General features: G+C 36.5%; 1 protein-coding gene across 6 annotated transcripts in view; it reads right to left on the reverse strand.

The window, feature by feature from the left end:
- LOC149837239 (calcium-transporting ATPase 5, plasma membrane-type-like) overlaps nucleotides 1-27,658 on the reverse strand; it is a 200,817-nt gene that overhangs the window by 50,842 nt on the left and 122,317 nt on the right. For all 6 annotated transcript variants that reach the window (XM_090005909.1, XM_090005908.1, XM_090005907.1 and 3 more), the window contains 4 exons: nucleotides 2,385-2,455; nucleotides 2,223-2,306; nucleotides 1,775-1,852; nucleotides 1,626-1,697 (listed from right to left, as the gene is read on the reverse strand). In XM_090005909.1, the coding sequence (XP_089862035.1) occupies nucleotides 1,626-1,697; nucleotides 1,775-1,852; nucleotides 2,223-2,306; nucleotides 2,385-2,455 (305 nt within the window). The remainder of the gene's footprint in view (nucleotides 1-1,625; nucleotides 1,698-1,774; nucleotides 1,853-2,222; nucleotides 2,307-2,384; nucleotides 2,456-27,658) is intronic.

The raw sequence follows: 27,658 nt of genomic DNA on the forward strand, positions 1-27,658 counted from the left end.
TAAAATGGGAAACATGAGAGAGAGAACAAAAGTGCAAACATGGTGATATGTATAAAGGATATTATATGTTTACACAAACTTAATTTTTTTAATAGCATCATGATAACTAGTAAGAATTAATAAATTAATTTCTTTCATAGAATATGTGAATAAATTTGTTACAACTATAAAACAATCACGCAAGTTGTTTTTACTTCAAGTAAAGGAGTGTACAGTTGGTCATTTTTAATAATTTAAATAAAGTGTCCAAATTCAACAGAGAGTTTTCAGGTTTGTTAGAACTTAGAACAGATTCAAGAAATAAGGAATAAATAACATAGTTACATTAAATTATGATATTTCTCCATTTCATCCAATACAATGTGTCCTCATTAACATAAAAAAAATATGCAAACAAGTTACACATATTTTTAAAAACTAAGTAATTAAAATTTTAAAGAACAATTGTGACCCCACAACTTTACAAAGAAAAGATGTGTAACCTGTCAATGTGCAGAGTAGGTAGCTAGGGTGTGTAAATCTTCAACATGCAAAGTAGCCAGTTAAGGTCTGTGAATCATCTCCTTATCTCTCTTGTTCAATAACATCAAAAGATAAAAGTTAAAAAAATTCATTTAACTTTATATATATATACCTCCTTCCGTCCTCTAGGAGGCTGGTTTAGGGTGCTAGAACATGCTAAATGTTTGAAGGAAATGGGTTTCCCATATATAAGAATAGTTTCTAGTAACCCTGGCCCAAAGCAAGCAGGGTAATGACTTGCAGTGGGTTCAAATCTCACCACTTACTAATTCAAGCATGACATTCAGTGATTTTCAACATATTCATGTGAAATGGATAAACATAATTAAATAATTAGTATATATATTTCAAATGGCATATACAAATATGCACACAACTAATGCTCCTAAATTAGGTATGCATTTTGGACCTTAGCTCCCATGCCTTTTCCCTCCCAAAGACACTATTAGTCTCATTATCTTTCCAGTTTGTGCCCATCATAGTTCATCCCAATTTTTTCAAATCATTGATTTGAACATACATAAGTTGACACAGTGTCGTTCTTTTATGGTGAGGTCACTTATAATCCTTTCGTACCAACTGATATTGGATACAATTTAACTCAAAGATAAAAATCAACAGTTATGGGCTTGCCCTAGGAAAGCTGATAATGATGATTCATGCCAAATAAGCATAAAACTACAGAAGCAATTTTAACTTTTTGTATCTTCTGAATTAACCCGAAGCACATCCCATACATGAGAAAAGAGGGATTTCTTTAGGGGCTAAGAGGTGGACCGATCACCAGTGATGGCCATCCCCTATGCTTCTTCCTTTTTATATATAAAACATACCAACACTTGCAATATTACGCCTAATGAGTGTGCAGAAAGGGAGAATAACAAAGCAGCCCCTATTGTACACGTCCCATTCAAAATACAATATGAAAACATTAATATAAACAAATAAGGACATCCTCATAGCAATGGAGACATCAAAATGTCCCTAAAGGAAGTATTCTGCATATAACTTTATGCACAAGAACATCATTAAACAAGATTCAATGACATATGCTGATTTGCTGACATGATCGAAAGGTGTATCAATTTAAAAAAAATGCTTACCAGAAAGTTACCATACCCATCAGCAACCATGCAGCCAGACATCAAAAATGGATCCTTTTGATCCTTGTGAACCTGCAGACAGTAGAATGACCCCTTATGTCACTGGCAATGCACCAACAGAACAGAAGTATCTAAAGAAGCATCCTTACAATTTTGCTTTCTCCTGTCATACTGGACTCATCAATTGCAAGAGAATGCCCAACAATAAGCACACCATCAGCTGGAACCTAATCAAAAGAACGTTGTAACCAACAATTATTAAAATATATATGCCATCAAGAAAATCAAAAGTACCAACCATTCAGGGGTAAACAGCCAAAAAAAAAAACCCTTTGAATTCAAATTATTCTTTAGCACTTTCAAAAGGAAAAAGAAAACCAACAGTAACAAAGCTTTTGCAAAGAAAGTGGTATTTGATAGCATGCGATGAAAAAATAAGAAAATAGATATTCAAAAGGCATTCAGCAAGAAATGCACCAAAAGCAAGTTTATGTCAAATATAAAACATATTTTAAATTTAATTGGTACAGGAAGCTTCCATTAAAAAGCTATGTTCAATAGACTAATATAACCCTGCAATATAGAACTTATACTCACCTGATCACCAATTTCCAAGGGCACAACATCACCAACCACAATCTCAAATATTGAGACTTCAAGCCTTCGACCACCCCTGACAACCTAGATAATAGACCATGGTTTAATAAGTGTTATCATTATACAAGATCACAAATGGAAGCAGAGAAAAGTAGCAAGGACCTCGAGCTTTATGTTTCTCTTCTCCTCATTTAAATTTTGGAACTGGAGAGACTGTTTGTAATCACTAACAGCTGAAGATAAAAAGGAACCTTCATGAGTAACCATATTAATTTAAACAAATTGATAACGTATTATATCTGCTACAACAAAGCAGAGACGTACACCCATGATCAAAGAGGTAAGTATTATTAAAAGCAAACTAATGTCTTATCATGATGTTAGCAAATAACATGTAAAACAAGAACAACATAGGAATTTAATGATATGGTTGTGGCATGCCCAAATAACAAAGAAGAACTATTAGATAACTTTAGAGAAAAACAAACCCAGAGAAAGTGTGCTAATATGGGAAGAACCAAAGAAGTGAGTGTCTAGAGGTGTAAATGTGTTTGATTCAGTCAGAAATAAAGAATGCAGCCTAAAATAATCCAAACATGGATCAGATTGGGCCTACTGATTTTGAGCTACCATATAATTTAAGGGCAGATCTCTCTCTCTCTCTCTCTCTCTATATATATATATATATATATATATATATACAACAACAACAACAACTACGCCTTCATCCCAAAACAATTGGGGTCAGCGATATGAACCAAAAAAGAAATTCATTTTGGGTCTTCCACATGAATCCTTTTCCTCCAATCATTTCTATCCAACGCCATGTCCTCGGTGAGGTTCAAAGCATTCATATCCTTTCCTATCATCTCCATCCAAGTCTTCCTAGGCCTACCCCGACCTCTTTTAACTAATATATTTTCCCATTTCTCCAACCTTCTAACTGGAGCATCATTAGGCCTTCGCCGAATATGTCCAAACCACCGTAAACGATTCTCTCGCATCTTATTTTCAATGGGTGCAACACCTACCTTCTTACGTATCTCTTCGTTCCGAATCTTATCTTTTATTGTATTTCCACACATCCATCTAAGCATCCGCATCTCAGCTACACTCATTTTTTGAATATGATGTCTCTTGGCAGCCCAACATTCCGTACCATATAGTAAAGCGGGTCTAATAGTCGTCCTATAAAACTTTCCCTTCAACCGCAATGGCATTCTACGATCGCACAGCACTCCAGTAGCACTTTTCCATTTCATCCACCCAACCTTTATCCTATGATTTACATCTCCATCAATTTCTCCATACTTTTGAATGATGGATCCCAAATATTTGAAATAATCATTCACCGGTATATCTTGCTCACCAAGCTTCACTACACTCCCATCACTACTTCGTTGCTTACTAAACCGACATTCCATATATTCAGTCTTACTCTTACTCAACTTAAAACCTCTAGCTTCCAATGTCTGTCTCCATAATTCTAACTTAGCATTAACCCCAGCTCTAGACTCATCAATCAAAACAATATCATAAGCAAACAACATACACCACGGTACATTTTCTATATTTTATATCTATGTATATATATAAAATATAGCATACATATATGTTTTATCTAATAAACCTTTTATATTAATATTAGCAGTGTTCAACTGATTGACATGACCAAAACATCATTAAAAGCAACAGCATTTTCGTATACACATGGTCACTTTTGAGGTAAGAAAAAAGTCATTTCACTTTTCAAATTCAAATTATTAAAGTACACTGTCACTTTTTGAAATGTATGACTTTTTCCCACCACAATAATTCACTTTTCCCCAACAGGTAACCATGTATTTTTTAACAACGTGATTGTTTTTAAAGGTGTATGGTCATCACAATAATTGCGTTCAACCATAGCCTTTTAAATCAGTGCCTTTCATTACAAACTTTGTTTTATCAGATAATTTGATCGCAACGATCATATACAACAAAAAAACTTTGGAAAGAAGCCAAAAAGTATATATCTAAGTATTCACAAAGCAAGATTGAGTACTCTGAATGACTGCTAGCACACATCAACCGAAATTAGGTGCGGGCAACGGGTCAGAATGCTTGTGGACTGGCCCGACCTTCTTGATCGAGCTTGGACGTAGATTTTTTACCCCGGACCAGTGGACACAAGCTGGCCTTAATACATACATACATATATATATATGGGTTTATGTAAAATTAAACTAGTTATTCAACGTTAGGTGCATTCAACTGATTGAAATGACCATAACACCCCCAAAATCACTGGTATTTTTCAGGGTAAAAAAAAGTAACTTTCACTTTTAAATTCAACTATGCAGAGCACACCTTTTTACTTTTTTGAAATGGTATGTGACTTCTGGTTTTCCTCTAAATTAAAAGACTCACTTTGCCCAAAAAAGTATTTAATTCTTTCCAAAATACCATTGCTTATGCATAGCAATCAGATGTTTCAATAGCTGGTCCCCTTAAAACCGAGCATGTAGATCACATCTGTTCCGTCAGATTTACACTTAGTTCTCATATTCTAGCTTCCCTATATATATATATAGATAGAGAGAGAGAGAGAGAGAGAGAGAGAGTCAGAGAGAGAAAGAGAGAGAGACAGACAGACACACCGTGGGTCAGGCATTCAGCAACGAGGCAGCCTGAAACATGGGTTGCCCAGCCCTAACCAAAATAACAATAATAATAATATGAGAGGCAAAAAAAAACATCTATGAAACTAACAGCATGAACGAATAAATGCTCAATCAGTTCCGTCAATCATAGTTTTTAAACCACATGAAAAAACACTTCACACTACGACCAAAGGAGACTCAATCAGATAAAAGATTTCAATATTGACTTCCCCATTTTATCTATACATATATAGAGATTAGAGCTGTTATTTGGGAAATGGATATTATGTTAACCTTCGGTCCTCCGTAACATCTGAACTTTGACACAAAATGGTGGTTAAACTTCTAGTCTCATATTTCATAACTTATGCCTACAATCCAAGGTTGCTAGGAAGGAAAGGGAAATTGAGAAGCAACATAGGAAGCAGGAGGAAGTAAGGATTTCTTAAATTCTACAACTTTACGTGAAGTATAGTTGTATGGGTTTTCATAAGGGTTTCTTAAAAGCAACATAGGAAGTAGAAGAGGAACTAAGGGTTTCTTAAAATCTACAACGGGAAAAAGAGATCAACAACAGATACAAAATGAATTAAGAACTTTATAGACTCCAAACCAAAATTACCATGCTATGCATGATAGTACTATTATGATTTCATGACTAACACATGTTACCGGAACACTCCTAGAGGTCCAACATGTTAGTGTCTAGCTGTGTCCAACACCAACACTTCTTGACATGGTTTAAACATGACTTTTTTGAAACTTTAAAGTGTTTGACTCTATTGGACATGCAAGACATTGTGTGTCAAGTGTCAGACATTATACGCATAGTGTATAAACACTTAAAAATCTTAAGTGTCTAATACTTGTACTTTAAAAAAATTTAAGTGTCTAATACTTTATGTAACTTTTTTATTTTTTTCCAAATATCAACAATATCATCAACAATGTCAACCTCCCACACCAAAAAGGCTCTCGAGTTTTATTTTCTAAGAACCTAGAAATTCCTATGTAAACTTTAAGGATTTAACAACCTGCGTATTTTTCTTCCTTTATTAATCACGCTGTACTTTTTCTTATGATTTTTTTCCTTCTCTTGGCTCTCAACACGCCTTTTCCCTCCAACTCCCCTTTTTTTCCCTTGGGTCTTGGATTGTGCAATTACACACACATGCATTTATGAACACACATATCCATGTCCACATATCTAACTTTTCAAGGCCCAACCTCTCCAACACTTTTTATATCAATGACACTAACACGTGTATCAGTGTCTAGGTAACAGTGGTTAACTAATTAAATTCTTGATTTGCTAAAACAAGTGTATAGTACAAACAGCGGCGGAGCCAGGATTCTAAACAAGGGTGGGCACAGTGATCATAAGTATGGCAGGCAGCACCAGTGCGGCAAGGTCTCTGATCCTCTAGGCAGTTTCCTCATGTAAATATCAAAAACTATACTAACAATATGTTTTTAAAAAAACAAATCAAAACCCACATAAATTATGTATTTATGGTAATTGATAAGAAAACCTTATTTTCTAACGAAATCAAATCACATAATATTCATGGATTCTTGCCTAATAGTAATTAGAAAAAACACACACAAAAAAAACAAAAGCCATAAACTAAGCATTTATATCATTCTTAAAAAAATCAAAACCCTAATTACTACAAACATCATAAATTATGAAATTATGCTAATTGATGAAAAAATCCTAACATTCTAACCAAAATCACATCATGAATATTCATGGATTAATGTCTAATGATAATTAAAAAATCATGGAAAACCTTAAAACCACAAACTAAACATTTATGTCATTGTAAAAAAAGTCAAAGCAAAACCATAATTCAAACATCATAAATTATGCATCTATGATTAATTAATAATAAACCCTAATATTCTAACCAAAATTGAATCACATAATATTCATGGAGTCGTTCCCAATGGTAATTAAAAATACACAAAAACACTAAAACCCTAAAACCATAAACTAAACATTTACGTGATCCTAAAAAGTGAAATAAAAACCTTAACTCCCAACAAACATCATTCATAGAAATGCTAATTGAAAAAAACACTAACTAAATATTTTCATCATTTGAAAAATCAAAATAAAAAACATAAATCCTAACAAAAATTAAAGATTTAAGGGTTTGATAACCAAAATCAAGCATTTATTAATAGAATCATGCTTAATGATAATTAAAAAGAAAATAGACAATAAAAAAACCTAAACCTTAATTGTATATTTATGTCATTTAAAAAAATCCAAATCAATACCCAAAATCCTAAAAGAAATCATAGATTTATGCTAAATAAAAAAGAACAAATAAAGCCCCTAAAATCAAGCATTTATTATTCATACCTAATGCTAATTGAAAAGAAAAACAAAAAAAAAAAACTTTAAAACCTAATTAAACATTCATGCTATTTCAAAAAGTAACTAAATAAAAAAGCTAAACTCTTAACAATACATTATGCCAATTAAAAAAAAAAGTAAAACCCTTAAAATCAAAACCCTTAAAATTAAGACCCTAGCAAGAATAAAAAAAAAATGTATTGGAAAGAAGAAGAAGAAGACCCAGCCACTAGGGCTAGGGGCATGCCGAAGAGGCCGTTGGATGGCGGATGGCCAGAAGCAATCCAACAAAGTTTTGGAGAGAGAGAGACAGAGACCCACAGGGCACGTGAATGCACATCAGCATTGTTGCTAGTGCCGTCAGACGACGGATGGATGTCGGAGTGTAGGGCTTCAGAGGGAGTTGCCAGGGGGCACGAGGAGAGAGAGAGAGAGAGACAGAGGGAGGATTCAAGGTCAACTGTCAGAGGGAGAGGGGCGTGGGTTGGGTATGAGTGTGCCCACCCTAACCCGACCTTACAAACGTCAGGGTGGGCACCCTGACCCGGCCTTATAGAACCGAAACCCCCATTGGGGAAGTTTTTGGGTCAGGGTGGGCACGTGCCCACACTGGCATGAACGTGGCTCCGCCGAAAGCGAAGAAGAAGAATAAAGGCAGGTAGGCAGGTACTCTCTCTCTCTCTTCCTTTTGTGTGTTTGCTGATCCTTTTGATGTGTGCATGCTCGATCTATTACGTGTGTACAAGCAAAAATGTGTGTGACGATATTTTTAATATAGTGTTTGGTGAAGATAAATGGATTTTAATATTTTAAATTAAGGTTTTTTGTGTGTTTGTTAATATCCTTGCATTAATGTGCATGTTTGTTAATTTTTTTGCATTTTATTGTGTATATAGATGCAATAATGTGTTGGCTGACCTTTTTGATATACTGTTAGGCGAAGATAATTTTTTTTTTAACTTCAATTTTTTTTAAGCATTCAAAAGAGATGAGAGAAAATGTGTATGTCCTGTCATTGGAAGGTTTTTTTATGCCAATGCACTATCATTCAATCTTTGCAACAGTCTATATTTTGGTCCAATGATAGAAAGTATTGCAAATTATGGGCGAGGGTTGAAACCACCTTCTTACCACGAAATGAGAATGTGGATTTTGAAAGATGAGGTAAAATCTACACATGAAATATTAAAAGAGTTTAAAAAAAAATGGCCCAAAGTTGGTTGCAGTATTATGGCAGAAGGTTGGACAGACGAAAAAAAAAGAAATTTAATTAATTTTTTTGTTAACAGCTCATCAGAGACAATATTTTTTAAATCAGTTGACATCAGTGACATGACAAGCAACTAAAAATTTATGTAAGTTGTTTAAAGAAGTTAACGAAGTTCATGAAGAGAATGTGGTGCAATTCATTACAGATACTGCACCAAATTATGTGGCAAATGAGAATATGTTAACAACAGGAAAAACATTTTTTTGGACACCAAGTGCGGCATATTGTCTGAATCTGATGTTAGAACTTAGAAGATATTAAAAAAATATCTATTTTTAAAGATACAATAGAAAAGACAAAGCAAAATACAATATATATATATAGTCATGCATGGGTATTAAATTTGATGAGAAATTTCACAAAGAAGAGGGAACTTCTATGCCCAGCCATCACTTATTTTGTCACATCATATCTCATGCATCATAATATTGGATGTTACAAGAAAGAGTTGAAGTCTATGTTTTTGTCTTCAGATTTTAGATCATCTAATTATATTATTCTTAATGATCATAAGTTTTGGGTTGTTATATCTTATGCAATTAAAGCTACGTAGTCTCTCATGAAAGTGTTGAGATTAATGGATGTAGATGAACCTTCTATGAATTTTTTTTACGAGGCAACGAATAGAACAAAGACAGAAATTGATTTGAATCTTGGTAACATGGAAAGCAAATATAAACTTATTTGGGAGATCATTGACAGACGATAAGACTTGCAACTCTATAAGCTTTTGCATGCAGCTTGCCTATTATTTAAACCCTCAATTTCATTATGGTGACAACTTCAACCTAGATAGAGAAGTTATGAGTGGTTTTTATAATTATGTTAAAAAATTGGTTTTTGATGCAAATGTTTGGTTGAAAATTACAACACAAATTGATGCATTTAAATAGGAAAAGGGATTGTTTGGCAGAGGCAGCCATTACAACAAGGAAACTAAAAAGTTCTAGTAAGTTTGCAAAGTTTTTTTTTGTTTCTTTATTAAGTTCATGCATTTAAAAAGGCAAAGGGGTTATGTCAATATTAATGTTTTTATCATTTTTTATTATTTTATTTGAATGTAGTTGATTGGTGAAGTTCATTTGGGCATGTTCTGAGTTGATGAATTTTACAATTTGAATTCTAAGTTTGACGTGTACTGAATCGAGCTATGAGAGTAATTGGAGTACCTTCTTATTGGTATGTGTCACTACGTGACTTTGTATTTTGATTTAGAAATATATTTTATAGGTTCATTTATTTTATAATTGATTATCAATGATTTGAAATTATAGGTGCATTTAAACGGAGAAATAGAATTAAACAAGAGAAGATGAATGCACTAGTTTTCGTCATGTACAATATGAAGTTGTGGGAGAGAATTGTAAAGAGGGCTACCAAAGACCCTAAATGTCTAGATCATATAGACTCAGATGAGGAGTGAATTATTGAGCAAGAAGATCCAATATTGCCTGGCGATCACACTTGGTTGGAAGATTCATGGTTGGACCTGAACTTCAACATAAACGCCATTGAGCATGTGCCTATTGAAGAAATCACTTCACAACATGATTCGCAAAGTGGTTCTAAACAAGGCAGTTCATCAAGAGCTCTAGGTAAAGCTATATTTCTTTCACTTGTTATGAATATAAGTGTAGTTTTTAATTATATGCAATAAGTATTTAATATATGATTTTTTATTGAAAGAAAAAGAAAAGCGGTGATTGAGGACGTGGAGGAAGAAAGTGCAAATGATGAAGAGACAGAATAATGAAAATGAAGGAGAACCCGTTTATATGGATTCCTCAAATGATGATATTGAAGGCTTGGATATTGACGAAGACGAGACACAAGAGCCTAGACCCTCATTTCTATTATAGGATTATGTTTGTTGGGTCCTTCATTTGCACTTGTGAATGTTATAAACTTGTAATATTCTTATTTTGGAGAGTTTTGAACAAATACATTAACATTTGGTTGTTAATGCTAATATGCATTTTCTGATTATGACATGATGTTGAGAAATTTGATTGATAGTGATTTTGTTACTTAATTTTTTATTGAATGCTTGCATTAATGTTACTTTTACATGTTAATCTCATATATTTCGGTATTTATTTGAGATTTTCTATTTCTTATTGGTTGTTGTTTCATCAATAAAACATTTCTTTGATTTGTTTGTATTTGTAGATATTTTAAAAAAAAATTATGTTTAAGAAAAAAATGAGGCTTATGCTTTACGCGTCTCTTTAGTTTTTGGTGGAGCGCTACGCTATGCCTCAACGCCTTTAACAATATTGGTTCTGACTTATCGTCCTCCTACTATACCATATCCAACATGGTTTCATCCCCTTACTCCTCAGCGGGGCCTTAACCTAGAGTTTTTAATGCTCGTTATGTCCCCACGCCAACCTTTCCTCCTTCAATGGTGCCTTCATAGGCTGGTTCGACTCAAGATCTGGATATGTTGAGTACATCCTTCAATCAGATGGGTTGGCAAAGTGGTAGTAATCGGTGGGTAGCTGGACCAAATATGCAAGCATGTGTAGCCTCTTTCAATATGCATCCTTCCTCTCAAAACACATGGTTCCTTGTGACTGGGGATTCAGGCAAACTTACGAATCTCGTACCTTATTGAGGTAGTGGTAGAATAATTATAGGTGATGGGAAACATCATGGCATCACACATGTAAGAATTTCAATCATACCTATTGGTCATGGTTCTCTTTATCTTCCAAACACATTTCTTATTCCAAATATTCAGCGTAATCTCATTTTTGTATCCCAACTTGTCGATCCGACTAACTCACGTTTCCTTTTTTATTGCATGTTTATGTGAAGGATCTTCACACGAAGCGGAACCTTGCTGAAGGAAGGAGATGTGGAGGCCTATATCTGATTAATGAAGCTCAAGATTGTGTCGATAGTCCTACATAGTTGTTTGTGTCAGATATTGAAGATCGTAATAATGATGTTGAATTGTGGCATAAGCATTTAGGCTTGTAATTCCTCTTTCATCGAAATTCTATGTAATAAGGGTCTTATTCCCTTGCAAAATAAAGTACCAAGGTTATCCTTTTAGTGTTCTAGCTGTAGAGTGAGTATGGGTCATGAACTTCTGTTTGGCATATCTAATAAAATATGCTTCATTTCCCTTTGAGTTGATTCACTCTTTTGTATGGGGGTATGCCCCAATTGTGTCTCTCAAAATCTAAGTACAATGTGATATTCATTGATGATTTTACTCGGTGTACTTAGATCTTTTTCTTAAAACATAAAGATCAAGTATTGCCTACATTCCAAAGGTTCAAGTCATATGTTGAAACACAATTTTCTCATAAAATTCTCCATTTTAATAGTGATGGCGGCGGAGAATACATGTTTGTAGTTTTTTCTAACTTTCTACATGATAATGGTATAGAACATGAGGTGTCCTTATTAAGGATGGTAGTCGTCCAGGGGTATTTATGTCACTTCACTGTTGTATCTCTGTATTATGCTTGTATCTCCTTATGGGTCAGGAGTTTGGGTCTGGAGCAGACCCGATATCTATTGTTACTTTAGACCCGATAGTAATATAAAGATGAATTAGGGCACATTCTCACAATGAGAACGTAGTGAGCCGATCTTTGCTGCAGACGTCTCCAACCTCTTTCTCTCTGGTGCTATTGCGTGAATGCAACGTCGGTGATAAAACCTAACATGGTATCAGAGCAGGTTCGCATGTGACTTTCATACAAAGTGTGCAGGATGAATTCCAGCGAGAGTGCCCTGCGAGATTCAAATCTTCTGTCATAAACAGGTTGGGTGATTCATCTCTTCTTCTAGTAGCCTTCATCCAACCCTAAACTGCTATCCTTAGCCTTCATCCTTCTTCTCTTCCATTTTAACCCTTCTTATTCGTCATCAGACCTGGTCATCGTCAGACCTAGTATCGAGTTCTTCAACCCTAGGTCCGATCGACAAACCCAAATTTGGTTGCCATCGGATCTGCTATCTCTTTTCTCCTTCGTTTCTGTTTCTCAATCCTTTAAAGGAACTCTATCTCAATAAGTCTGTCGAGTTTCAATACATACCCTAAACTGCAGCAGATCTGAACTATTTCAGATTCACCCCAAACTGCGTCAGATCTGGAATTTGCGTCAGATCTGAATCTTCTTGTGTCAAATCTGAATTATTTTGAATTTACTGAATTGTCAGATCAGATTATAACAAATTTGATTTCATATCAGACTAATTATAGTGCTTGTGGTTATCTGAAAAAGGTTTGATTGTTTCAAAAAAAAGAAAGGAGAAACAAGCACGTATACTGCAATTTTGGACAGATTTCGCACATCTATTCACAATTTTTTCAGTCTTATCTTCAAATCACAACAGTCACGAGGTAATGATCACAGGGGTGGGATCAGAAAGGGGGCGCAACTCCTTCCATGGAGGACGTGGACAAGAAAGATAGAATTTTGGAGGACGTGGATTATTGCCTACTCCAAATAATCAATTCAACTCAGTTTCCAACAATCAAAACTCCAGAAATATACCAACATGCTATTTATGTAATAAGAGAGGACACATTAAGGCAAACTGCTGGCATAACCCTCAAAACAAAGGAAAGATGAATGGGGCAACACTTCCCAACAAAGGAAAAGAAATAGAGGGACCGAAGGATGAGGATAAGGATAATGTGAAGAACCTCTTGATTTTTGCACTTTCAGGGCTGAGTTTCAAACAGAATGAACAAGGAACATGGTATATTGACTATGGGGCGGCAGCACATGTTACAGGTGATTTTGGTAAGATCTCAAAACCGATTTCATATTTTGAAAATTTCAGCATTAAGACCGGTGATGGTACTCTTCACCCTATATCACACGTTGGAACCGTTGACCTTCCTCTTTCTAATTCTTCTCTAACTTTGTCTAATGTTTACAATTCCCCGGGCATAGTTAAGAACATTGTTTCTGTGTCTAAACTGAAAGAACTCCTAAAAGAATCAAGGAATCGGTGAGAGAGAGAGAAAAGAGAGAACTTGATATTTGGGAATCGGCAGCCACTCTAATGCATTGATCGGTTGCACTAATCCTTCATTAATATTAATATGGTTACAAATAAAATACATGAACAAAACTGCCCTGTACAAGTATTACATATTACACGTAGACATAAGAGGTTGTATCGGATATGGATTCGACTGGATCCATATCCGATCCATATTCTAATACCCTCCCTCAAGTTGTGCATGGGAGTAAACCATGTGCAATTTGTTCTTTAGATACGAGAAGCGGTTACTTGTGAGACCTTTTGTGAACACATTAGCGACCTGGTCTTCTGAAGACACATAAACTGGTTCAATCTCCTTGTCTGCTATCTTTTGTCTGATGAAATGCTGGTCAATCTCAATATGCTTAGTCTGACTGTGATGACTCCAGGTCACCTCAGCTGTGGCAGCTGCCATAGATCTATACTCTGCCTCTGTGCTAGATCTTGCCACAACCTTCTGTTTTTTATTGCTCCATGAGACAAGATGTTTTCCAATAAAAACACAGTATCCTGAAACAGATCTCCTTTCATCTGGGCCCCCTGCCCAGTCTGCATCTGTGTATGCCAATATATCATGTTTGGATGTCCCCCATGAAGACTGAACATATATAAATCCATCACCTACCGTGCATTTTAAATAACGAAAAATGCGTTTGACGACATTCATGTGACCAATTTTCGGTTCATGCATGAACTGAGATACTTGATTTACAGAATATACGATGTTTGGTCTGGTAAAAGTGAGGTATTCTAACATGCCCACTATACTGCGATACTTGCTCGCATCTGAATACAACTCACCATTACAAATGTTGAGCCTTTGATTGTCAACACTGGGTGTAGGTAGAGGTTTGCAATCTATCATTCCTGCTTTGCCCAGAAGATCAAGAGTGTATTTGTGATGAGTTAATGACATTTTTCCATCCTGTCTGTCCACCTCTACACCAAAAAAATATCTCAGTTTCCCAAGGTCTTTCATCTTGAACTGCACACTTAGTAGTACCTTGATTCGATGAATGTGATCCGGAGCATTGCCAGTGATCACAATATCATCAACATATATAAGTAAGAAAACCACAGTGGTCCCATCCTTGTATATGAATAGAGAATGATCAAGTTGGGAACGGATGAAACCGTGTTTTTGAATTTCTAAGGAAAAACTTTCAAACCATGATCTGGATGCTTGCTTTAATCCATACACTGCTCTGGTTAAATTGCATACATATTTCTTTGGGTCTCCTTCTGCATAATCTTGAGACTGCTCTATGTAAGCTTCTTCCTTTAAATTTCCATGCAGGAATGCATTTTTAACATCACGTTGACTAAGAGTCCACCCATGTTCAATTGTCACGCCAAGAATAATACGAATAGTTCCCATTTTCACCATTGGGCTAAAAGTTTCATCATAATCTTGATCATATTCTTGAGTAAAACCTCTGGCAACAAGACGCGTTTTGTATCGTTCAATGCTACAGTTTATATTTAATCTTATAAACCTATTTTGAGCCAACAACATTCTTATATGGAGGACGTTCAACTATCTCCCATGTTTGACACTCATGAAGTGCCTCAATTTCCTCATTCATCGCTTCAATCCATTTGTTAGAATGAATAGCTTGACAAAAAACAAGTGGTTCTTCGTGTTTTTCAATCTTGGATAGAAAAACCTGAAAATCCATTGAAAAACTATCATAACTCACCCACTTTTCAATGGGATGCCTTGTCCTGCCCGATCTTCTTGGTGTCTCTCTGTTATTTGGCAATGCCACGCGTCCTCCAGCAGGCACATCTGTTCGCTCTTTGAGTCTCCTGGTATAGACATTCCCTTTGTATCTCAGACATTCTGTTTTCAATGCCTCTTCTGAAACCGTCTCATCATTTGTGCTTTCAGGAACCAAAGTAGTGTGTAATCTCCAGCCTGTGAAATGAGTTCAGCATTGAGCCATGGATCATACCAATTATCATTGGTGTCAATATGGTCACAATTGTGATCTGCTTTATTCCCAAGAAAACTATTTTCATCAAAAACAACATTTCTAGAAATTCTGATCCTTCTATTTACAAAATCATAGCACTTGTAACCCCTGTGTTCATCTGCATAACCTACAAACTGACATATAGAGGCTTTGTCCTGAAATTTAGTTCTCATGGATCTATCAATATGCACATAACATGTGCATCCAAAAACTCGTAACTCATCATAATCAGGATGTACACCAAAGAGAACATAATAAGGAGATTGATTTTCAAGAATAGGCATAGGAAAATGGTTTATCACATGAGTGGCAATATGAAAGGCTTCTGTCCAAAGACTAATAAGCACATTAGAACCATGCATCATGCTCATTGCACTTTCCACAACATGTTTATGCTTGCGTTCGGCAATACCATTTTGTTGTGGAGTGTACAAGCAAGAAACTCTACGATGAATCCCATTATCTCAGAGAAAATCTAACAATTCTTTGGAGGAATACTCACCACCTCCATCACATTGGAGAATTTGAATGTTTTGAGAGAATTGGGTTTTAACGTAGGCATGAAAACGACGAAAAATGAGAAAAAACTCTGATTTGTGTTTCATAAAGAATATCCACGTAAAGTGAGAAAAACTGTCAATAAAGGATACATAATATTTGCTTCTAGAAGATGAAGGATCGGGAGCTGGGCCCCACACATCAGAACATATTATCTCAAAAGGCATGGAGTCTCTTTTATTTATTTGATAAAAAAGGAAGTACATGACTTTTGCAAACCTGACAACTGAAACACATTTTATTATTCAACGAAGGAGAAACAGACTCTGGAAGAAATCCATTGGACACTAGTTTTCAATAAAGACTTGACTACAATGACCAAGACGGGAATGCCAAAGTTCTGACTTATTACATTGGGATATACTTAGAATACTTTTAGAAGTATGATCGGACTTGGGAGGCTTCAGAACACTGGAGGATGGATCTTCATTGAAGATATACATGTTTCCACGTCGCTCTCCTTTAGCGAACATCTTCTTCGTTTGAAGGTCCTTGACAAAGACAGAAGTAGGAGTGAATTCAACAGAACAATTGGTAGAATCATCAAGCTTAGAAACAAAGACAATATTTTTCTTTATATTTGGTACATGGACAACATTAGATAAAGGAATGGATGAAGATTCAGACAAAGGGATGAGAACATTGACTACGTTTAAAATAGGGTGGTGAGTCCCATCTCCAGTTACAATATTAGATTTACCAAAATAGGGGATCAAAGTAGAGAACTTACCTGCATTTCCAATGACATGAGCTGTTGCCCCAGAGTCTACGTACCATATGCCATCATCATTCTGTTTCAGGTTCAAGTTAGCCATAGCAGACAAGAGAAGATCCTTAGCGTCATCACTGACCCGAAAGGTACCCGCAGATCCTGATGTGGCAACAATTCTATTGTTGTGCATTTTGTTGTGGTTTTGAGGATTGAACCAACAGTTGGCTTTGATATGGCCACGTTTGTTGCACTGGTAACATGTGGGAATATTTCACTGGGTGTAAGCAGCAAACCACGTCCACCATGGATTTGTGCTCCCCTGCCTCTGCCACGCCCTCTTCGTGCACAATCAGGAGTCATCCCTGTGGCAAGAACATCATGTATAGATGATTGCCCTGTTGGGCATCAGAAAAGCTTTTCAAGGACATCTCGTATTGAAACAGTTTGGCACATAAATCTTCAAAACTAGGTAACATCGGCAAATACAATAAAGAGGTCACAAGAACATGATACTCCGATCACAGGTCACTGAGTGTCTGCTGCACATTTTCTTTATCTGACACTAGATATCCAACTATGGCTAATTGGTCTGTAATGCTTTTGACTTGATTTAAAAATTTAATGGTGGTCATTGTTCCTTTTCTTAAGGACTGAAATTCACGCTTGAGAAACAACACTTTAGCCTCTGATATCTGAGAGTAGGTCTGGGCTAGAGTCTCCCACAAGACTTTAGTTGTGCAATCATCAGGAATAGAGACTAATACTTCTTGTGATAATGTAGAGGTGATGTACGCAACCAGAGCTTGATCGCGCTTCATCCAAGTAACAAAAGTAGGGTTACGAATAATGTTTGGTCCATCTCCATCTTCTTTCACTTCTTGTGTGATAAATTCTGAAGGCATTGGAATGGAGCCATCCAGGTCACCTAAAAGATCTTGACTTCGGATGAAGGGAATAATCTGCCGTTTCCAAGTCAAATAATTATTTGTACTCAGTTTTTCAAAAACTAGCTACCCAAGGAAGTTGGAGGAAAGGCCCGAGTTGGCTGAATTATTCATTTGCAGATTTATGATAGAAAACAGCCTTACGACAGAAATTGAATTTATATCCTAAAATAGCAGCTGTATGACAGATTTCAGCAAGAAGAAGTATGTCACGACAGGGCTTTAAAACCGGTAGGAATCTGAACAAACGAATGGACAGACTGTAATAGGTCTGTTTGGGACTGAATGAGGATCACGTGACCAGACGTGATTTTGGTGTGGGCAGCCAAATGGAAAGACTGAACAGATGATAGGGGGGTCGGTAAATGAGAAGAGAATAGAGACTTCTGTTTTATGCGACAAGAAGAAATAAAAGAAACTCGAGGCTCGGGATATGAGAAGAAAAGAAATGAGTGGCTGGGTACAGCTTCTGCACAAGGTGCAGCTTTTGATTGCAGGAAACTCGACCTGACAGGAGGCTGGGGCAGCTTTTGCAGCAGGAAACTCGACCTGACAGGAGGAGGTTGGGGACAACTTTTGCAGCAGGAAATTGTTCACCTTTTGCAGCAGGAAAAAGGATCTGACAGGAGGTTGGGGACAACTTTTGCAGCAGGAAAAAGGATCTGACAGGAGGAGGCTGGGGACAACTTTTGCAGCAGGGAACTATTCACGAGACCAACTTTTGCAGCAGGAAACTCAACCTGATAGGAGGAGGCTGGGCAGCTTTTGCAGTAGGATACTGTTCATGGGACCTGACAGGAGGAGGCTGGAGACAGCTTTTGCAACAGGAAATTGTTCACCTTTTGCAGCAGGAAAAAGGATCTGACAGGAGGAGGCAAAAAAGATCTGACAGGAGGCTGGGGACAGCTTTTGCAGCAGGGAACTATTCACAAGAACTGCTTTTGTAGCAGGAAACTCGGCCTGATAGGAGGAGGCTGGGCAGCTTTTGCAGTAGGATACTGTTCACGAGACCTGATAAAGAGCTTTCTTACTCCCAGATACGTAGCTGCTCTGATACCATGAAAGAACTCCTAAAAGAATCAAGGAATCGGTGAGAGAGAGGGGAGAGAGAGAGAAAAGAGAGAACTCAATATTTGGGAATCGGCAGCCACTCTAATGCATTGATCGGCTGCACTAATCCTTCATTAATATTAATAGGGTTACAAATAAAATACATAAACAAAACTGCCCTGTACAAGTATTACATATTACACATAGACATAAGAGGCTGTATCGGATATGGATTCGACTGGATCCATATCCGATCCATATTTTAATATAAACTTGTTGACGATACTAACTCTTCTATTGAATTTACTCCTTCTGTACGTGTTAAGGATCTTCTTACGAAGAAGACGCTCATTGAAGGGTACAACAAGGGAATATGTATGTCCTCAAAGAGTCTCCATCTTCAGTTCGTGTTGCTTCACCAATCTCATCAATTATTCAGTCAAAATTGTCTCAAGATTGTTTTAGTTTATCTAAGTGTAATAAGCCAGAAGTTTGGCATCGGCGATTGGGTCATTGTGATCGCTCGTTTGTTGAAAAGCTTGTATCAGAAGGGCTTGTTCCAGAGTCTAGTTTGAATAAAAGATCAGAAGAACCTCAGTTATGTAAGAGTCATGTACTCCCCTTTCATTAAATAAATCAAAGAGCTTCAATTCCTTTTGAAATCGTATATTCTGATGTTTGGGGCCCTGCTCCCCAGACCTCCTTATCTGGCAGCCGCTATTATGGCATTTTCATTGATAGTTATTCTAGATTCACTTGAATATATTTTATGAAACATAAATCTGAAGTATTCAAAATCTTTTGTTCGTTCCATGCCCTTGTTTATTATCAATTTTCATCCAAAATCCAACATCTCCAATGTGACGGAGGAGGAGAGTATTTATCACATGAATTTACTGAATTTCTCTGAAAGAATGGTATCAATCATCGTATATCTTGCCCACATACACCACAACAAAATGGTGTTGCTGAAAGAAAACACAGGCACATCGTGGAAAGTGCCTTAAGTATGCTCCACGACTCATGTGTTCCCTTGAGTTTATGGACAGAAGCTTTCCACACAACGATATATGTCATAAACCGTTTGCCTATGAAATTGCTTAAAGATAGATCTCCATATTTTACTCTTTTTCAAAGACACCCTGATTATAACAAATGCGAGCTTTTGGTAGTGTCTGCTATGTTCACATTGACAGTTCTCAACGTGATAAGTTTCAAGACAAGGCATGCAAGTGCTACTTTGTTGGTTATGCTGACCAATACAAAGGGTATCAGTGCTATGATTCAACCTCTAGTCGAATTAAAGTCTTGCGGAATGTTGTGTTTGATGAGCTCATTGTTGGAGAATCAGACAAAGCAGCAGAGCAGAGCAGAGCAGAGCAAAAGGGATGAAGTGTATGAACTGTGGATGGCTCAAATTTTTTTATCAGACACAAACACGAGATGACTGTTCGTGTAAATCATCAACTGTTGCGCAAGAAGAGGCCAACAAAAATTCTCAGATGGAGGGAGTCACAGATTCCCAGCTGAGTGTACCATCTACGTCTGATGGTAATACAAGATTTCAGGGACTTGTCTATACAAGAAGAAGTGGCCATAATAATGACTCATGCCCTGATGTTCAGCCTCGAAGGTCTGGAAGAGCCAGTCATCCCATTGAAAGATGGGTAAGTTATGATAACTTCTCCATGGACTTACAACTGTTTATTTCTCAGATTGAAAAACAAGAGGAACCGAACAACTTTGTAGATGCATCTAGATCAAACAGGTGGATAGAGGCCATGAACGAAGAAATGAAAGTGTTGCAAGAATGTGGAACTTGGGAAATTGTTCCATGACCTTCGCACAGAAATGTAGTAGGATCCAAATGGGTCTACAAAATCAAATACAGGCCAGATGGACCTGTTGAACGGTATAAAGCACGTCTTGTGGCTAAGGGTTTACTATGATAAGACATTCAATCCAGTTATTAAAATGGGTACTATCCGACCGGTTATATGTTTGTCAGTACAGTATGGATGGACTCTCTGTCAGCTTGATGCCAAGAATGCTTTCTTTCATGGCGACCTAAAGGAAAAAGTGTACATGGAACAGGCACCTAGATATGCAGAACATGGTCCCAATACACATGTCTGCAAATTACGAAGGGCTATTTATGGTTTGAAACAAGCATCACGTTCATGGTTTGATAGTTTTTCGCTTGAAATTCAGCGACATGGGTTTCTAAGATCTCAACTTGATCACTCCTTGTTTATCTATCGGCATCAGCAGGTCAGCACCCTACTTCTTATATATGTAGATGATATTATTCTCACCGACAATTCGGATGAGCATATAGAGATCATCAAGGACTTACTGGGAAGAAAATTTAAAATGAAAGATTTCGTCATATTGCGCTATTTTTTGGGAGTAGAAGTGGATCAACAAAATGAAACCTTATCCCTGACTCAACATAAATACACGATGGATTTATTGGATAAAGCAGGGATGAGAGTTGCAAGCCATTGTCTACTCCTAGTGTGTTGAATCATAAGCTCAGTGCCCAAGATGGAGAATCCTATCGTGATCCCAAGCAGTATCGTAGCCTTGTGGGAATGCTTCAGTACCTTACTTTTACTAGGCTTGATATTGTCTATGCAGTGAATCAGGTATCACAGTTTATGCATGATCCTCATACCGAACACATGAATGTGGTTAAAAGGATTCTTCGATATTTAAAAGGCAGGATTGGAGATGGTTTACTTTATCATCGGTCTCAGGTTGAGGGGAGCAAACATCAAATCACCGTATATTCAGATGCGGATTGGGTTGGAGATCCAAATGACAGAAAATCAGCTTCGGGATACTGTGTGTTTATCGATGGAAATCTGGTGGGGTGGAGTAGCAAGAAGCAATGAGCTGTTGCCCGATCCAGTACAGAGGCAGAATATCGGTCTATGACTGCAGCCACCGCAGAAATCACTTGGATGAGGCATGTCCTGGACGAGATAGGAGAAAAGTTTTTGCCTACCACACTCCACTGTGATAATCAAAATGCCATTCAAATTTTGTTTAACCCTATTCATCACAGCCGTACTAAACATATAGAAATTGATCAGCACTTCATTCGGCAGAAAGTTGAAGATGGAGAAATCGACCCAGTGTACATCTCTTTTGAAGATCAAGTTGCAGATTTGTTTACCAAGGGTCTCACTAGTATACATTTTTGGTACTTAAAGGGCAAGTTGTCCATGGTTCAAAACCGTGCACAACTTGAGGGCGGGTATTAAGGATGGTAGTTGTCCAGGGGTATTTATGTCACTTCACTGTTGTATCTTTGTATTATGCTTGTATCGGGAGTTTGGGTCTGGAGCAAACCTGATATCTATTGTTACTTTAGACCCGAAAGTAATATAAAGATGAATTAGGGCACGTTCTCACAAGGAGAACGTAGTGAACTGATCTTTGCTACCGCGTGAATGCAACGCCGATGATAAAACCTAGCAGTCCTACCCCAGAACGTCCAAACAAAATAGTGTGGTTAAGCAAAAACATCGCCACATCACGGAGATAGCCTTGACCATGATTTATGAGTCTAAGATAAGGTCGGACTTATGGATGAAGGTGTTTCGTATTGCGGTATATTTGATTAATTGCATGCCTCTTAATGCCTAGAGGGAAAATTCACCATTCTTTATATTGTTCAACAAGGAACCAGATTATTCTCGCTTGAGAGCTTTTGGCAGCAAGTGCTTTGTACATGTGCACGAATCAATTTGAAACAAATTTGCACCAAAGGCACAAAATCTGTATGTTGAATATGATGATGAATTTAAGGGATACAAGTGTTATAATCCGGAGACTAGGAAGATTGTGATTTTAAGACATGTTTTTCATGAGCATGAATTTGAACCACATAGTAGTGATGAAAATCAGCATCCTGAAACATTCTTTTGGCCCTCAAACTCTTTATTGCAGAATGTAAAGGAACGGACTTGTAACGATCAGGCTCAACCACATGATGATATAACTCAGTCCTATGACAGCAAACATATGAGTGGCAGCAATGAGAAATTTGAATCAGCTGGTAATAAAAAAGATGCTAAGGATCATACCTTGCGCTGTATTTTTAGCCATCTATTACTTTTACATTCTATCCTAATGTGTATCAAAGGCGCAATCTATCATCAGATCAGCTGGAGCCTATTTCAGTTCGAAAGTAGAATAGAATGAGGAGCCCACCATCACGATGGGTAAGCTATCAATCCTTTTTAGCAGAATTTCTAATTTTTGCTGCCACTTTAGAAAGTGAGAAGGAACTCGAATTTTAGAAGAAGGCAAGTCATAACCCAAGGTGGGTGGATGCAATGAATGAAGAATTCTCTACCTTGCACGAGTGTGACACATGGGAAGTTGTGCCTAGTCCCATAAACAAAAATGCTGTTGGTTGTCAATGGGTATACAAAATAAAGTATAAATCAGATGGCAATATTGAAAAGTTTAAGACACATTTGGTTTCAAAGGGATATACACAACACGGACTAAATTTTGATGAGACATTCAATCCTATTGTCAGGATAGGAACAATTAGAGTGTACTTTTACTGGCAGCTGCTTATGGTTGGGAATTGAACCAAATGGATGTCAAAAATGTCTTTCTTCACGAAGAACTACATGAAGAGGTATATATGGAGCATCCTCCAGGATATCCAGAAGGGGACACTTGTTCTACAGTTCTTCAACCAAAGAAAGCCATTTATGGCTTAAACAAACCTCCCGTGCATGGTTTGAGACATTCAGCATTATTGTACAATCCATTGGTTTGTCTTTTGTAATGCCCACTAGGGGCAAAATAGTCTTTTCACTTGTAAATACGCATGTCCATTAGGGACTTCTCTTTTGTACTTTTATTATTTTGTTTTCATGTTTTTCTTTATTTTTTTGTTTTTTGTTTTTTAAATGGGCCCACATAGAGCTGTTGGGACCCTCTCCAACAGTCACAAATGTGACCATTGGAGGGGTTCCCAACGACTCTATGGGAGCCCCTTTGCTTCCACTTGTATAAATAAGGGGACTTGCCCCACTACAAAGTTATGCTTTTGAGAGCATTTTATATAAGAAGTTTATTTCTATTTTTAAGTTCACTCTCTCATATTGTGTGTTAGTGACTTGCCACTTTGTGGCCTATTGTATTTTGCCCATTAATGGCTTCTTGCTTGTATGCATGTGCATCTCTTATAGTCACTTTGTGACAATGTTCTTTGCCTAGTGTTTCATTTCAGAGAGGATAACCAAGTTAAAGAAGATTTTGAGTAACAAGTTTCATATGAAAGATTTGGGTCCATTAGGATATTTTCTTGGAGTTCTTAGTTGTCAAAGGCGGCGCCTAGGCGCAGCCCCACCGCCTGGGCGACCAAGTCTGGGCGATGGAGCCCTATATTGCAGCCTAGGCTTTTTTTGTTTTGAAGACATATCATTTGTTTTCTTCTTCGAAGAGGAGGAGAAGAAGAAGAAAGAGAAGACATGTTATTTGTCTATTGCTTGTATTATGTCTATTATTGAGAAGAAGAATAAGAAGAAGAAGATATATTATTTATCTATTGCTTGCATTATATCTATTGTTGAGAAGAAGAAGACATTATTTGTCTATTGTTTGTATTATGTCTATTGTAGTTATTTTTTTTGTATACATAATTTTATTTTATTTTGTATTTTATTTTTTGTGTGTTGTTCATTCACATTGTTAGTTGTATGGTTTGTTTATTCAATTGTTAATTTACTCTTAATTTGCTTGAGCAGGTTAAGGTTATGTAATATAATTGTTTTACAGTTTTCAATGACATATTATTTGTTTATTGCTTATTATTGATTGATTTTATGTTGTATACATGTTTCTTTTTATGTTTTTTATGTTTTTTATGTTTTTTATGTTTTTTATGTTTTTTATGTTTTTTTTTGTTTTTGTTTTTTTTATTTTGGGTACCACCTAGGCCATTTTAGGAGCTTACCGCCTAGCGCCTATGACAACTAAGGAGGTTGATCAAAACGAAAGATAGTTGTTTCTTATACAACATAAGTATGTTGTGGACTTGCTTGCTAAATTTGTTATGAGTGATTGCAAACCAGATCAAACGCCCTTGACTTTGAATGTGAAACTCTTAGGTTCAAGGAGATGTACTTCAAGAACCAGAAATGTTTAGGAGTCTATTGGGTGCCATTCATTACTTGGCAATCACAAGACCGGACTTCATATATGCCGTTAACCAAGTGTCGCAGTTCATGCATTCTCCCAAAAAAAGTCACATGGATGCAGCCAAAAGAATATTAAAATATGTAAAAGGAACCATTATGGATGGATTGGTCTATAAAAAAATCTATAAAAGGTAAACCAACAGACTTGTCTTTGATAGTAACAGAATACTCAGATGCAGATTGGGCAGGGGATCCATCTACTAGAAAACTTGTGATAGCTTATGCAGTTTTTCTGGGAAGTCATTTAGTATCTTGGTCAAGCAGAAAACCAAAGACACTTACTCGTTCAAGCCCCGAGGCGGATTATAGGGCTATGGCAGCTGTAACAGCAGAAATATTGTGGATTTGACATCTTCTTACAACACTATTTCAAGCTATTACGCATCCATTGTTGTTTTGCGATAATAAAAGCATTGTCGCCATAGCTACCAATCCAGTTCAACATGGCAAGATGAAGCATGTTCAGCTAGACCAGCATTTTGTGAGAGAAAAGGTGGAGAGTAGAGAGGTTCAACCATTATTTGTCAAAGGAAAAAATCAAGTAGCGGATCTATTCACTAAAACACTAACATCTATGAGACATTGGGGGTTAAAAGCCAAATTGCCCATGGTCATGAATCAACCACGCACGATTTGAGGGAGCATGTTAAGGACGGAGTACTTGTTTTATTATGTTTGTAATATAAGGGGTATAATTGTCATTTAAGTTAAAAGGAGGTACTTGTCTAACATTTGTTTGTATAAAGGCATTTCTGTAATTCAGTTTATATAAGTGATATAAATATAGAGGGTGTCCCAAGGGAGAGGACACGACCCATTGTTCCTTTCACCTATTCTTTCTGTAATATCGTGTGTTTTTACACTCAGTTAAATTCAGAGATTTTAGAAAAAAATGGCTAAGTGTTGTAGAAACATCGGTAAAATACTCGATATTAAGTAATGTCATTTGAGTCTGGGCTTGGCCCAAGTCGCATCGACAAGACCTAAACGAGCCAATTGAAATGTGATAAAAACTTTTACTTTCGACCTTTCAAATCAAGCAAAATTTGGGTTAAATTGAGGCAAAATTCAAGTTATATATCATTAGATGCGCCTCAAAATTCTGAATCCGTCAATATGTTACTTTTTTGAATTTGAGCTGCGATTGTCCCGAAAATCGCATTTTTTCAAAAAAAAAGGCCTGCCTCAATGTGACCGGGTCTGGATCGGATCGAATCTGATCCGTATGATCCAAGTTAATATGGATCTGAACTCGGTCCAAGACCCATATTAATTAGGATCAGATCCATATGGGTATTGAATATAGATTTGAATCTTGGATCTGGATCCAGATTCAAAATCCAATTCCAACCAATTTAAAGTTTTAAATTTAATATAAAGGTTAAATTGAATAAAATTCGAAGTTAAAACGACTCCCAGAGGAGTGAGTAACCCTTTGAGACTTTCTAAAAAATTCTTATTTAATAAATAATAATTAATTAATTAATTATTAATTTATTCCCAAAATTTAATTTTGGTATGGCTACCTAATATGTAGGGATTCTAAAAGACCCCACATGTAGTAAAAAAAGTAAAAACAATAAAGTAATAAATTTGTTAAAAAGTGGAAAAGAGGTTAGTGTAGAACCCCATCTCCAAGCCAAATGGGTGAGAAACTCAAAAAGGGGTGTCACCCTCTATCTAGAAAACCAAAAAAAAAATTAAAAAAAATTATAAAAGGGTCTAACTCGTTCCACTCTCTAGATTACGTTTTCTATAGAGAGAGAGAGAAGGAAGAAGGGAAAAGAAAGAAAAGAGAGAAAAAAAGAGAAAGGGAAAAGAGAGAAGAAGAAGAAAGAGAGGGATCTTCTTCCTCTCCGATCATTCGACGTATTTCCGGTCTTTTTCCGTTTCTCAACGAAGGTACGGATTTCTCTCTAAGTTTTTAAGATAAAAAAATAAAAATCTGATTTGTGTAAGGATTTTGGGGGAAGAAAGGAAATCTGGTTGCAAAGCAACATAGATAATGTCGATTTTATCATACTTATGTATTTGTAAATATATTGATCGATTTTCCTACGTGCGCAAATTTGGAAATATATGTAAATATATTTTTAGATTTGTATATAACCATGCATTAATTTTTATTACGAAAAGAAAGCAATATTGAAAGAAGCATGCAAGTAGATTTTCTTTTCGGTGCCTCAGTTAAGCAGATGGGCATGAGATATGTCATTACCGAGTGTACATATACATACATACATGCATACATGCATACATACATACATGCATACATGCATACATGCATACATGCATACACGTGCACAGATTTATTTTGTGGATGATTTCCTTTTCGTATAAAAATCTGATTTCTTCTTCCTCTTTGTATGCCTATCGATTTTTTTTCCGTATATGCATAGAAAAAGGGCAAAGGATATTACGTGCATGTTCTTAAATACAGATCTGTCATATGTACACATGGACAGATCTGGACAGATCGATCCGGTTCTGCACATGGACAGATCTGCCGATATCCACCTACGTGCAGACCTAGTACAAATCTGCTGATTTTTTTTGTTATCGGATTAAGTGTAAGGCTGACACTAATAATAAAAAGATAAAATACATGTTATTATGTGCAGAAATATAATTGTTCATATTGTATAAAGTATCATCAAAATACATGTTTATATG

The sequence above is a fragment of the Nuphar pumila genome, chromosome 5 (assembly GCF_984573655.1).
Source record: "Nuphar pumila chromosome 5, dmNupPumi1.hap1.1, whole genome shotgun sequence".
NCBI lineage: Eukaryota > Viridiplantae > Streptophyta > Magnoliopsida > Nymphaeales > Nymphaeaceae > Nuphar > Nuphar pumila.